The sequence below is a fragment of the Benincasa hispida genome, chromosome 4 (genome assembly GCF_009727055.1).
Source record: "Benincasa hispida cultivar B227 chromosome 4, ASM972705v1, whole genome shotgun sequence".
NCBI classification, from domain to species: domain Eukaryota; kingdom Viridiplantae; phylum Streptophyta; class Magnoliopsida; order Cucurbitales; family Cucurbitaceae; genus Benincasa; species Benincasa hispida.
Window position 1 is genome coordinate 36,942,247 of NC_052352.1, and position 15,686 is coordinate 36,957,932.

A 15,686-nucleotide genomic window follows, 5' to 3' on the forward strand; every position below is an offset into this window, starting at 1 on the left:
AGAAATAGATAGAAAGTTAAAAAAAAAAAAAAAAAAAAAAGGACAAACCCATAAAAAACTAAAAAACAACACCATTTTCCTAATTATTTCTAAACAACCCCCTTCCTAAACTTTTTTTTTTTCAAAAATTACCCTCTTATCCAATTAACCCCGATTATCTATCATCTTGTGGAATAAAGTCTTAGGTTGGTAGGACAACTTTTTAAGAAACGGTAGATTCGTAAACTACGATTTGGAAACACATTTTCAAGAAACAGCGAACCGTATATCTTATTGTTAAAATCGGCTACCCTCAGACGGACAGGATTTGACGACAACTAACAGACATGAACGACAATCGTCAAGTGAATGTAACCTGCAAATTAGAAACTCATTACAAACTCAGTCCGGGATCTCATTTTCTTCAAAACGTTTTGTAGCTCTGCCAAAGTGTGCAAGCAGTTTTATGGAATTGCCACGTTGTCCTTAGGATAAAACAACCCAAAATAGATAATACTGTCTCGATCGGAGTAGCACCATGTCCGATTGGAAACTCACACTCTTCAGGTTGACTTGCTCGAAAAACGAAAACAGAAGAAAAATGGGTGAGTAAGGATATGAAGAATTGAGTTGTGTCTAAAGGCCAAAGGCTTGTGCCTTTTATAGGCCTCAAGGGCCAACAGAAGACGACACAAAGAATGGAAAGGCCCATGAACGTGCAGTTGCGTAAAACGCACGGATGGCGTCCTCTACTCACGACACTTGAAGTTGTTGAATGAAGAATTAGATAAAATAAAAAGTAAAATAATAATAATAATAATTTTTCTTTAAAAGAAATCACAAATGCTCAACTCGCCATGCCTGCCCAACCGGACCGATGGCGGTGCATACGTGTGGGATATGTTCTCAAGAAACAGTGAACTGTATAGCTTACTATTGGAACCGGCTACCCTCCGACGAACAAGATTTGATGGCAGCAAACAATCACGAACGACAGTTGTCAAGTAAATATAACTTGCAAAATAGAAACTTGTTACAGGTTGAGTCGTGGATCTTGCTCTCTTTAAGACGTTTCGCGACTCTACCAAAGTGTGCAAGCAGTTTTATGGAATTACCACGTCGTCCCTAGAATAGATAATACTGTCTCGATCAGAGTAGCACCATGACCGATTAAAAACTCATACCCTTCAGACTGACTTGCTAGGAAAATTGAGTTGTGTTTAAATGCCAAAAGGCTTCGCTTTTTATAGACCTTGAGGGCCAATAGAAGACAACGCAAAGAATGCACGGTCAATGAACGAAAGACTTGACCTGCGCCCTATGCTCGCGACACATGGAGCTGTTGAATGAAGAATTAGATAAAAATAAAAAGTATAATAATAATTTTTCTTAAAAAAAAAACAATCACCACATATCTCTCTCACCCAAATGGACGCACGTGTGAGATGTCCATCATACTCACATTTGTCTATGTTTTCATTTCCTCTAAAACATAATTATTCATTGTGGGTGGAAATATAAGAAAGAGACTCCCCATTCAAAATTAAGCAATGTGGGATTCTCAACTAAAGATTTTCTTTCATTCTTTTTCTTTTTTAACTTGAATTTCCACCTAGACTTACTACTGCATTTTGATATTGATGTGTGATTTCATCTCTGCTATGCAGAACAAAATGAAAGTTAACCTCTACAAATGAACATAACTATTTTGATTTGCATGATAAATGGAAGAAACTATTCTACACATGATGTTGCAAAAATGAAATTTAATTTGTCGAAATGAATATGTTGACTTTATTGAATACATATGTATTTTTTTAAAAAAAAACAAAAAAAAAAAAAAAGGGAAAACGGTTTGACCTTCTATCTTTTATAAGAAAAATTATATAGTACCTTGTATTTAGTAGATTTTGGGATTTGTTTTTTCCAAAGATAAATAGATGCATTTTTTCCGAAATATACCCTCTCAATTTTAAATATAAGATTATAGTTAAAATTATCTATATCATATTTATGAATATTAGCATGTACAAATACTCTAAACCGATTAATACACATGCAAAACTATAATCTACAATTTGACGTAGGATGTCATACAAACTCTTAAATTCTTTGATAACCTACTTATTTTTCTGTACATATTTTATCCATATATTCTACTAATACGAAAGTACATATTATAATCTTGTTATTTGTATGAAACAAGAGTATTTATCTATGTCAATTACAGTAGTTACATACATAAAATAATAAAACATATGTAATTTTTTTAAATTGGGATCTGTCCATACTCTGATACTCAATAACTTATCTTTGCACTGACATATTTGAAGTTAGAGGCCAAACTATTAGATAACATGAAGATTCATTTTAAAATTAATTGACAATAAAAGAAATAGTTCATATATCATCTTATAAGGTGTATGAGATCCTTTGATTTTTCGAATATGAGATTCTCAACCTAAATAATTTTTATGGGTTGATGAAAAAAAAAAAAAGTGGGTGAAGAGAGAGGGGTGGTGCTTTCCTTGAAGTTGGACTCACCAACTATTGGAGTGGTAAGGGAGAAGAAGTAAAAAGATACTATTATATATACATATTGGCACATGAGAAATTTAATAAAAGATAAAATAAAATCATTGCAAATTTTAAAAGAATAAAAAAGTTGATAATCAGCTTTTTGTTAGGCAACAATAATGAAGCATTGACTACTGCCACTTGGAAAAAGTTCAACTTCACCAATTCTAGTCTTAAATCAAATTTACTTAATGAGTAATTAAATCCTAATTATAAAATTCAATTAATTTAAATAGCAAATTGGATTGTCAAATCTTTAAAAGGTGTAAATTTGGGATTAACTAATAAAATTGACATTAACATTTGCTTCATCTTAATAATAAATTTGTACGTAGGTAAAATTACAGTATATTCACAAATAGATATTAACGATGCATGTTTACGTACGCTCTAACTAAACAAGGGATAAACAAGATTGATTTTATTGTGAGGGTATTTTAGGAATATTGAAAAGAAAGGCTGCATGTGAATGGGGCGTGATTGACATTATTATTCATATGGTGTTTTTCTTTTCTTTCCTTTCCTTTCCTTTCCATTTCTTTTCTTTTTCTTCTTTTCTTTATTATCTATTTTTAAAATGAAAACTAGAGATATATTATACCCATAGTATTAAACTTCCATTGAAATGTCGATAATTCTATCTATATTTTTACATTTTCATGAATTTAGAAAGCGGAGGAATCATCCGTGAATCAGCCCCCCCACTGATTCAGTTGGATATTGACATGAGCGGTAAATTAATATTTTCATTATATTGTAGAAAAATTCACGAAACATAGGAATTAAACAACAAAATATATAAATATAAATAATAGATATGTTAACTTGTTTAAAAATCATGAAATGTTTATTTACTAATTTAAACTTATTTTTATGATTTTTTTTTTTCAAAATATACCATCGAAATTACAATTTTTCGATATTTTCATAAAAAATTTCGTAAAATTAAATCATCGATATTTCTATAGAAATATAGGGGATATTTTAAACATAGGTTATACAGTCCATTTCTTCCATTAGATATGAAACTCCAACGTCATTCAATCACATGTATGCAAAATTGATAGGATTACAAGTGAGTTAAAAGAAAGGCAAGTGGCTGATGTTGCCACGAAATTCATAGTAATTAGAAGATTGGATTGGTCATTAGATCAAACGACTTAGGGATTGACTTAGTATTTGGAACCAGCAGCCAGCCGGTAAGTTTGAACACTTCAAACACATTTTATATTTTAATAGCCTTGTTTGTGTTATAATATTCCATTTATTTTCACTAATCAGTTTGAGCTTAAATTTTTTTTATCAAATTTTATTATTTAAGATGATATTAGTAATTTAAAAGGTTATATATTTAAACTCCTACAATATCATTTACTCCTCAATTAAAATTGATTTCTACTTATTGGATTTTCTATTTAATTCAAACTCACAAGTAAGAAAGAATATTAGATGATATAATATTAAATTTATGTTCATTAGAGGTGATCGTGGGTTGAATTGATTTGGGTTGGAACACATTTTATATTCAACTTAATTGTTTGGGGATAAGTTTCTATAATCAAATAACCCTTATCATAAATAATGAACCAAGCCACTTCATGAAACATTTTGATTGGGTTGTTTCGAGTTACTTAGGTTAAATCATTTAAATTTTTGAGGAAGAAATAAGTAAAAACTTTATTTAATTATCTTGATATATTGAATAAAAATTAACAACTCGATTTCAATTTATATTATAAAAATTTTCTTTTCAAAATGCTAAAAAAATATTTTTAAAAATTCTTGGAGAATAAATTATCCAAAAAATAATTACATTAAAATAAATAATATGTATAAATAATCATATCATTAGACAAAAAACATACTTTTAAAAATTAATAATATAATTGAGTTAATTTGAATTATTTTAGATAAATCCATACATAAAAATTTAATTTATTTGAATTCAACGCGAAGGTAAATGAATTGACAAAACTATACGATTTTTGAACGCCTCGTAAAACGTTTAAGCTTGAGATGTTGGAGGAATGAAAACATTTACATGTCCTATGAAACTTCAACGAATCCACGTCACCCTTGTTCGACTCTTTATATATATACATGTAATGGTAGCAAAATCCATATCAACAAACTCATCAGAGAAGGAAAAAAAAAAAAAAAAAAAAAAGTAGAGAGAAAATTAATGGCAGAAAGTAGAAGAAAGAGACTTGATGAAGCCGCCATTGAAGGAAACGTAACGACGTTGTTAGAGTTACTCCAACAAGATCCAATGTTACTTGCCAGACTCAACCTCAACGACTTCAACGAGACTCCTCTGCACGTGGCTGCTCTTCATGGTCACGTGACATTTGTGGACGAGATTCTCAAGCGAAGGCCTCAGCTGGCCAAAGACTCGGATTCTCGCCATTGTTCCGCCCTCCACTGTGCCGCCGCCGAAGGGTTTTTAGACATTGTCAAAATTCTGGTGCGAGTTGATCCTGATATGTGTTCTATCTGCAACGAAGATGGGCGCAACCCTATTCACCTTGCCGCCATCAAAGGCCGGGTCGATGTCTTGGCCGAGCTCGTTCGAGTCAGACCCACAGCTGCTCGAACTGCAGTGGACGACGGCGGAACGGTGTTGCATTTATGTGTGAAGTACAAACAGCTGGAGGCTCTCGAGATGTTGATTGAAACTATGGCAGTGAAAGACGGTGATTTTATCAATACTCAGGATGATTACGGCTTCACTATCCTTCATTTAGCCGTCTCCAACAAACAACTTCAGGTTATCATTATTTGATCATTCTTTTTTAATTTTCTACTCATTTTACTTTAATTTCAAATTTTATTTTATTGCTTCCAATCAAAATTGCAACACAGTAAATAATACAGTATATCATTATTGCTCAATTTACATTAATTTGATGCTAATATGGATAACATATTCATTAATTTATGTATGGCAAATTGATCCTTTTCTAATTGCAGATAGTACAATATCTAATCAACCATACTGGAATCGAAGTAAATGCAAAAACTTCAAATGGGTTAACAGCTCTTGACATTCTAACTCAAAGCCATAGAGAATTAAAGGACATGGACATTGCAGAAGCTCTCATAGCCGCCAATGCCGTCCGAACCACAAACAAACAACCATCGTCGCCGTCTTCTCGTGTCAGGAAAAACAAAAAGACAGGTCTTAGATGGGCTTTTTCAGCCTTATTCCACAATGGAGATTGGTGGTTTAAGAACGAAACAAGCGGGTGGTTAATGAAGCAAGAATCACTAATGGTTGTAGCATCCCTAATTGCAACAATGGCTTTTCAAGCTGGAATGAACCCTCCCGGTGGGATTTGGCAAGACGATAATGCATCGGGAAATCCAAGACAGACGGCAGGAACATCGGTAATGGCCGGAAAGGACAAAGCAACATACAATAAGTATCTTTTGTCTAACACAGTAGGGTTCATGACTTCATTCATTGCAATTGTGATGATTCTCATTGGGTTGCCTCAAAAACGTATTTGCATGAGGGTTTTGATCATGACTATGTGTGCTGCTGTGTGTTCCATGGCTTTCACTTATGGATATTCCATAAGGTTTTTCACTCCACTACCACAACCTGCAACCTCCAACTCCAATTCTCTGGCTCCATCTCCACAACTTGCAGGAGGTTCTATCTCCGGTACTCCGCGGCTAAAGTCGGACTCCGTCATCTCTTTGATTTCGTTTATTGTCGCTGCCGTTGTGACTTCTTCCATGGTACTTTTCTTGGTTGGGAAGCTCTTCTACGTTCATTCTCGACAGAATAAATCTACTGAAAACCCAGATACTCCTCCGCTATGATATATAATTCTGCTCTCCGCTAGCAGTCAAGTATTGCTCCCTTTTAGTTCTACACATCCTGGTTCCAAAATTGGCCAGACAATAGATATCCTATTTATAATGTTTTTCTTTATTGTTTCTCATTTGTTCCAAAATTGGCCAGACAAAAGAACTGTTTATAATGTTTTTGTTTCTTTTTTCGATTCAATCAGAAAAATATCAGCGTACTAAGTATTTGGTAATAGTTCTTTTTTAACTTATATGACATATAATGGCTTATTGTTATCTTGCATGGACTTTTAAACATAACACTTCAGTACTATATTAAATCACTAATTGATCCAAAAATTATAGATAAAGACAAATTTAATATTATATCATTAATCTTCAAGGTTAGAAATTTGATTCTCCACATTTCATCTCTATTTATAAGTATCAATAGACAATTCTAGATAATACTAATTAATAACCTAAGAAATAGAGCTCTCTAAAAAATTACACAACATTTACATATTTTTAGAATGTATTTATCTATACAATTATCTTTTACCATTCCAACAAGTTACGTTGCAAATTATATTTAATAGTAAAATGGTTACACCTACCTACTACATTCAATAGAAAATTGAAATATGTCAATTTTTTTTAAAGGAGAAGTGATTAAAAAATATTTTTTTGTCCATGTATATGAAAGGGGAGTATCTTAGTTAGGTGCATTTTATTGCTCTTAAATGACTATATACGTTATTTTTTTAATCTAAAAGTTGATAATTATTTTGTCTCGTACACAATGTTTTATATATTCAATTCTATAACTAATGATCAATAGTCGAGATGTTTTATGTATTAGACTACACGTTTCAATACGCCTAGGTTAGCGCGTGTTGCTCAGTCCAACTAAACTACGAAGTCTATTTTCAAACTAATAAAAAATAAACACAATTTTTAAAATACACATGGCTAACAAATTAAAACTTTTCTTAAAAAAAAAAAAAAAAAAGAAAAGAAAAGAAAAAAACACGCATACATTTTATTTAAAAGGGTTATTTGGACAAATGACTAAAATGTAATTAACTTTTTTAAAAAATGGCACGAGACTTTTTCTTTAATAAATGGTCAAACGATCTTGAAGTGAGTTTCTATCGACTCTTAATCGATTTTACTTCCAATTTTTCCGTCTTTTCACTTTTGATTTCTTTTTCCCTCAAATCTGACCTAATTTGCTGTTGGAAAGCGTATTTCAAACTCAAAAGATTTTGAAGTGAGTTTCTACGGATTCTTAATCAATTTCACTTCGAGTTTTTTCGTCCTTTCACATTCAAAATTTCCTTTTCCCCTAAAACCAATGTGATTTTAATCAAAACAAATGAGATTCAATTAAATTCAACTCAATGAGTAATGAACTGTTTGTTTTTGTGTGTGTGTTGAAATCAGAAAGAATCACCAAAACAAGAAGTGGAGAAGCTGATTCTTCAAGCAGGAGGCGTAAAATCGTTGATCGGATGCTTACACAGGATCACAGCCATACAGAAGAGGAAAGGAATGGAAAACGAAGCAAGGAAGCCATGGAAGGGTGTGGAAGGAAGAGGAAGAGAAATGGATTGTCCAATACCAGATGGTAGAAGAAAATCTCAGAGAGGAAGATACTTTTATCAAATTCAGGAACTAGGAGCATTTTATCCTACTGAGGCTGAACATCAAATTAATATCATTGATTAATATAATCATTTGAAGCATTTATCTGCAGAAATTTCAGCTTATAAGCATTTAACATTGATGTGTTGAATATAAATTTTATATTTGGAAACAATGTGAGGTGTGTATTTGAAACTGAGATAATGTATGTTTTTTACTTTGCAAAAAGGTAATGCTCTTTCTTTATTTAATTAGATTGTGTCTCCTTTGTTTAAGAGATGTCTCAAATAATGACTTATGTGGAACAATACCAACCATTGGACCATTTGAGCACATACCTTTAGATAAGTACTAATTTGGTTCAGGTAATCTTTTACTTTTTACAAAGAAGTGTATAACATGGATAGAAGTTGGATGCAAATTGGAAATCGAGTATTACAAGAATATAGAAACGAAGTTAGAAGTTTTTTGGATTTTGCATTTATGTATGCAACGTCTAGTCAAATAGCTTGTCCATGTAAAAGATGCAATAATGTAGTACTTAAGACTCGAGATGATGTTAAAGCAGATTTGTTAATGTTTGGAATAGTTCCAAGTTACGATAGATGGACAATGCATGGTGAATAAAGTTTTACTTATGACATAGGAGAAAATGATAATGACACTAGTGAGAAAGATGTTTTTGAAATACTAGAGGATCATTTTGGTACTTTTAACACAGATAACTGGATTGATAAAGGAGAATCAAATCAACATGATTACGATGAAGAACCTAATGTGAACGCTTCTAAGTTTTATAGATTTTTGAATGATGCAGAAAAAGAGCTTTACCCTAGGTGTCAAAAATATTCTAAGTTGTCTTTCATTATGAAGTTGTTTCATCTAAAGTCTTTTGGAAGTTGGAGTAATAAATCATTCACTTTATTGCTTGAGTTATTAAGAGATGCATTTCCAGAAGGTACTAATCTACCTATAATTACTATGAGATAAGGAAAATCCTTCAAGATTTATGGTTTCATTACTCGAAGATACATGCATGCCCTAATAATTGACAATTACATTGGATGGAAAATGCAAATGCTGATGAATGTTCAGTTTGCTGACAATCTAAGTGGAAGCCAAATGAAATAAATAAAAAGAAGAAGATTCCACAAAAAGTTTTGCGATATTTTCCTCTAACTCCAAGATTAAAAGATTATACATATCAAGAAAGACTGCATCAAGTATGACTTGGCATTTGAATGGACGAGTAGATGATCGAATTCTTAGGCATCCTATTGACGCTATTGCTTGGAAAACACTTGATGAATCATATAGTTTATTTGCTTCAGAGCCTCGAAATGTTCGACTTGGATTGGCTAGTGATACATTTAATCCATTTGAAAATACGAGTCTCTCTTATAGCGTATTGCCTGTCATTCTTATCCCATATAATTTGCCATCATGGATGTGTATGAAAGTGTTGGGATTTTTGTCCTAAAACTCCTGGTTTGTAAATATTAGAACTTATTCTAAGAATTCAATAAAGTTGTTGAATATATTGTTTTTTTTTTAGAAATCCAATAAACCTAAGTCCCTTGACTATTATATGTGTACTTGAACTTTATGTGGAGACATACAAGTGGATCAGGTTCGAGTAAATAGTCAAAATGATCTATAGTATATGAATAAAGTTGGGTACTTTATTCTATTAACACTATTGGATGCGGCCTACTCTGTAGTTGTTACAAAGAGTTGTAAAGTGCTACATACAAAGTGATCCTAATTTGTGCATGCATGTTGAGACATGAGGAGTGAGGGTGTCCTGTGCAATTGAGTTTTGTGCAAGATCGAACCACGAAACCTGTCACTCTTACTTTATAACGCTGTCTATTGTTTAAGACTGACTATTTCAAAGCGATGACCTAGGTAACTTAACCTTAATCTTAAGTTAAATATGAACTCTAGTTTGTTCGGGATTATCCTTTGATCTGCAAACGGTGAGAGTAGACCAATTGCCTATGCTCAATAAGCTTACCATTTTGGGGATAAGACCGGATGAATAGCTGGGAACATAGGGTGCAAGAGGGAATTCACTCCTACCCAATTAGGATTAGTAGAGAGGTTGTTCCCTTCAAGTGTTGATTCTGGGTCTTGAACAAGAGGCCTCACCCTCTCATTGGCCTGAGAGGGATTCGATTTCTTGATTGGATCACAAATCAATTATTCATTAGGGGATCAGTGAAACTTAAGGAACAAGAGGTAATTTCAGGGGTAAAACAGAGATTCGACCCATCCGTTATTACGAGCAACCTGTGAAAGGTTAATTTACTAATAATGGTTTTATTGAGTGGACATAATATATCAACAGTGAGAGAAGTTCAGCTATGGGCTTTAGTAGAATCACCCATTAGTTAACGAATGATGGTTAGATCGGTCTAAAGAGTTTAGCTGATTAATCTCGGATCGTTGGAGCCTATGATCTGTAGGTCCGCGAGGTCCCCCTACTAGCTCGTAAATGGATGAGCTTTAGGGTAGCTTGAGAAATTAATTTGAAACGTTCAAATTAAATGAAATAAGAGAATAAATATTTAAATATGATTTAAATATATGAAGATGATTATTGTGCAAAAATTAATTTAATATTTGATATTAAATTAATTAATTTTATGAAATTAATTTAAGAAAATCAATTTTTGAATTAAAATGGTTTAAAATCATTTTTCTATTTTAAAAGAAAATGGAAAAACGTTTTGCATGGTTGTACAAAATGGAAAATGAATTTTCTCCATTACCATCATATTTATGCTCACACAAAAGCCATTATCCTCTCTACTTTGATTCTCCAAGCATGAGCTGCAAGCCGTGCACTCCATCTCTTTGCATGTTCATCTAATATATATAATGAAGATTGAAGTTGTTAGAAAAAGATGAATGCAGAATTTTGAGAGAAAATTTTATGTGAAGAAGAAACTGTCTTCTTCAATTAGCTGTTGTGAGCTCCTCTTGCTTCTTCATACCTTCAAGCTTTTCTTGAGTCCCACAACTCTACCTAAAGCTCCAAGAGCATAGTAGAGAAGGCTTTGAAGTGGTTCACGGTGATATCAAGTGAAGATAATAGCTGTACAAACATTTTCTTGGAGAGTTCATCAAAGGTATGTTCTGAAAACCCATTTTTTAAGAAGAGCATGCTTTAGTTTTTGCCAAAATTAGTGAATTAGAATACTTGTGGATCCTTGATACTTCCGCTGCATGTTGTTTAACTCTTTCAATTGGTATCAGAGCATCTTTTAAGCTTTCAATTCCGTCTAATTTTGGTAAGGGGGTGTTTTTCATGAGACATATGAAACGATTGCACTGCTATGATTTTCTCTATTTTGGCATCTTAATTCTCTTTAATTTCTCATTAAATTTGTAATTGGCTCTTCTTTGATGAGTATTTATGTGTTAGCAAGAGTTTGTAATTTATTTGGAGTCATTAGAGTTGAAAATAAGATGTAGTTAAAGAAACAAGCGAAGGAGGTCGAGCTGCTCTTCTAGATTTTTCAGCTTCTACTTAAATTTGTTGCTGAGGTCCAGTTGCTAAATGATCATTTAGCTCCAGACGTTATAGAATGAGAAGAAAAACTAAACGATCTTTAGTAATATGCGCAGGTCGTTGTGATGTTGAGCGTTAAATGATCGTGTACCTGTGGGATCTAAGCGATGCGTTCATTTGCTATACGATAGCATTACGCGATCGTTTAGTTTTTTCGTGGGAACTAGACAATACGTTGATGTTGCTAAACCATGGCACTATACGATCGTTTAGCAATGATGCGCGCTAAGTAATGCGATGAACTGCTACATGATAGCACTGAGCAATCGTTTGGTCGCAGAGCTAAGTGATCGTGTAGATAAATTCTATACGACACGATGATGTTCTATACGATCCGCCTTAGCAGCATATTGAGGTTGGACCGAGAGTAACCGGTTCGATCGGTTTACTCAAGTTTCAATCCGGTTCAGCCTCAAATGGTTATGATTGGTCCGGTTCAGGATTTATTGGTCCAGTTCAGACTTGTCCAGCCCGGTTCAAGTTGTTTTGGGTTCGATTTGGAGCGATTCGAGCAGTTCAAGGATGGTTATGAAGTTTTTTGTAATAGTTAGCTATCTGTTTGCTTGTTTATGCCAAAACGAAAACCATATCAGTTAGTATTTAATTCTTTATGCATGAGATGTATGTGATAATTAAATAGATTCATGTATATGCATACAGTATGCCATGTAGATTTAAAACCCTACCGTAGAAAGCATATTACATGCATTGACAGTATGTTATAATTGTTAGTATGCATGTTAGGGTTATGGTTAATATAATAGTTATATTAGATATGTTTGTTGAATGTTTTGGATGTTAAGTATGTCTAAATTTTGTAAGTTGTTATAAAATTTGTTAGATGTTTAAAATCCATAACAAAGAACAGTTGCATGCTCACTTATGTTAACAATTTAAACGTTAAAATAGATTGTTGCCTTATAAAATACGATTACAAACTCATATCGGTTTATAAACCCATCTAAGGTTGGGGGTACTTAAGTTGACGGTTTACAGAACACCTCCTACCTAGGGATTATGACCGAACTATTAAGTGCTGTTAACTAATTTTATGAGCTTACGTGAGCGATGTGAGGTAATACAATGGTTTATCACCTAGACATTGTAGGTTAAATCCAATTATAAGAGTTATATTTGGATAAACCACTTAGACTTAGGTTGTATGAAATTAGTCGTCATGCCTAAGTAAACTACCCAAACATTTAGAACACTTTAGTGAGAGATTAACTATATATTTGATATATAGTTATTAGCTTTCATGTCCTCAAGAGTTCACACCGTGAGATTCATGCTCGGCTTCTTATCGATTTTACCTCGACTACTTCATACAAAAAGTGTTTGCATGGGTCAATAACAAGGTGAATGAGGGAAGTAGTTCATAGTAAGTGGGTGAAGGAAATGTGTCAACATTGTTCTACGATCTCCTCCATTAGTTTGAACTGTGAGATTCTTATGTTGCACCTGCTGTCGTTTTTCATGCGACACTAGCTAGTCGTTAACCACGGCGATCCTTACGGAGGGTTGTAACATAGGATTCGAAACAACCCATGCTTCAGTAAAATGAATAGGGTCTTATAGTTCTGTCTTGGGTATTATTTTCTATTTCAGAGGCATACTCATACCGTTCTGTAAGATTTGAAAATGGTGAGTCTACACTTACAAGACTTACTAAGTGTTAATAATGATCTTGACCGAAAACGACAACTAAATGACTATCGGAATATGAGTTATTCTGGAGATAGTATTTGGTCAAGAACTGTCTTGCTTTTGTGAAGGAATTCTTGACTGCTCCACGGTAGCATTTGTTCTAAATCACTTAAGTATCGTTGCAAAAATAATGATTATGGGTACATTATCACTTTGCTAAAACTTGATTGGATTTAAAAGCAATTCACTTATAAAATTTGTTTATAATTTCAGAACGACAAGTTCTATTATACAATTGTTGGCTTCGGACAAACTGATTGGGGACAATTATGTAAATTGGAAATCGAATTTGAATACAATACTCATGATAGCGATTTGAGATTTATCTTAATGAAGGAATGTCCTTCCATTCCTAGCTTAAATTCCAACCAAATTGTTCGGGAAACTTTGATAGATTGATCAGGGCTAATGATAAAGCCCGTGCTTATATTCTTGCCAGCCTGTCTGACGTTTTGGCAAAAAGAACACGAGGATATGAACACTTCCAAAGAGATTACGAAATGTCTAAAAGGGATGTTTGAATAGCCGTCCTTCACTTTGAGGCATGATTCTTATCAAATACGTTTACAATAGTTGCATGAAAGAGGGGACCAATGTTCGTGAACATGTCATGGACATGATGGTCCACTTTAATGTGGCTGAAGTGAACGGTGCTATGATAGATGAGAGAAGTCAAGTTGGCTTTATTCTAGAATCTCTTCCGAAGAGTTTTTTGAAATTTTGTACCAATGCCTTAATGAATAAATCGAATACAACTTGACAACTTTGCTTAATGAGCTGCAGGCTTTTCAGACCAAGTTAAGAACTAAGGGTCTGAAACCAGTACCAGAAGTAAATGTTGCTTCTGCTGAGAAGAGAGGAATGTCCTCCAAGCCTGAAATTGCCTCGTCTTCATAGACTAAGAGTATTCCAGCGAAGAAAGACAAAGGGAAAGGGAAAAAGCCTGCTGGTAAAAAGAGCAAGAAAACCACTGCAGAGAAAGAAAAATGTTTCCACTGCAACATACTAGGGCACTGGAAGAGAAATTTTCCTAAATATCTTGTAGAGAAGAGAGCAGATAAAAGAAAACAGGCTATTTAGATCCTGGAGACCGTTTACTCAGCTCATCCAGTAGGATAAGTTGCTGATGAAGATGTAAATTACCTGCTTTTGTTAAATCTTGTAATGAACCTTTTGTACATATTTTTTTGTTATGAATGAAATGTTTTTTCAAGAAATATTCTTATTCTATCTCATAGCAACTTCTGTTAGGAATCAAATTGTTAATAGCCATCAGCAAATATTCAGATATTTAAATGGCTAAGATCGAAGTATAATGAATTTAAGATTTCTAGCTCTGACTGTTAACAAGAGTTGTTAAAGCAGGTCAGACCATCTTAATCAAAGAGTTGAGAGTACCTCAATGTAATGGGGGGGAAATGTTCTTCCTAGCCATTATTGAGAAGTAGATGAATTCCCCATAAGAAACCTATTTGTATACTAATATGTTTACATGATTCTCTCGGTTAAAGTGTTTAAGATTCATCTAGTAAGACTAGAAATACCGGAGGTTAATAACCTAGAGCAAGTGGGAGAAATATCAGCTATGAGATACCAAATGGTAAAACCATGGGTATGGGATGCCCTAGTTTATTGTATTTCTCTATAAAACTCAGAAACTCAGTCTTATATATTGAATGTATAATTTACCACTGGAGTTTTAGTTCAAGTGAGAGTTTGTTGGGTTTTTTGTCCTAAAACTCGTGGTTTGTAAATGTTAGAACATATTCTGAGAATTCAATAATGTTGTTGTTGAATATATTGTTTTTTTTTTAGAAATTCAATAAACCTAAATCCCTTGACTATTATATGTTTATTTGAACTTTATGTGGAGACATACAAGTGGATCAGGTTCGAGTAAATAGTCAAAATGATCTATATTATATGAATAAGGTTGGGTACCTTATTTTGGTAACACTATTGGATGCGGCCTACTTTGTAGTTGTTACAAAGAGTTGTGAAGTGCTACATACGAAGTGATCCTAATTCGTACATGTTGAGACATGAGGAGTGGGGGTGTCCTGTGTAAATGAGTTTTGTGCAAGATCGAACCACGAAACCTGTCACTCTTACCTTATAACGTTGTTTACTGTTTAAGACTGACTATTTCAAAGCAATGACCTAGGTAACTTAACCTTAATCCTGAGCTTACTATGAACTCCTGTTTATTCGGGATTATCCTTTGATCTGTAAACGGTGAGAGTAGACCAATTGCCTCTGCTCAATAAACTTACAATTTTGAGGATAAGATCGGATGAATAGCTAGGAATATAGGATGCAAGAGGGAATTCACTTCTACCCGATTAGGGTTAGTAGAGAGATTGTTCCTTTCAAGTGCTGATTCTGGGTCTTGAACAAGAGGCCT

At 33.4% G+C, this 15,686-nt stretch overlaps 1 protein-coding gene across 1 annotated transcript; it reads left to right on the forward strand.

Annotated features, from left to right (window-relative positions):
* The first annotated feature begins 4,681 nt into the window (after positions 1–4,681).
* Positions 4,682–6,626, forward strand: LOC120075898 (ankyrin repeat-containing protein ITN1-like). Its single transcript, XM_039029639.1, has 2 exons — positions 4,682–5,323; positions 5,527–6,626. The coding sequence occupies exons 1-2, from the start codon at positions 4,739–4,741 to the stop codon at positions 6,382–6,384; spliced, it is 1,443 nt and encodes a 480-aa protein (XP_038885567.1). The 5' UTR covers positions 4,682–4,738; the 3' UTR covers positions 6,385–6,626.
* The last annotated feature ends 9,060 nt before the right edge of the window (positions 6,627–15,686 follow it).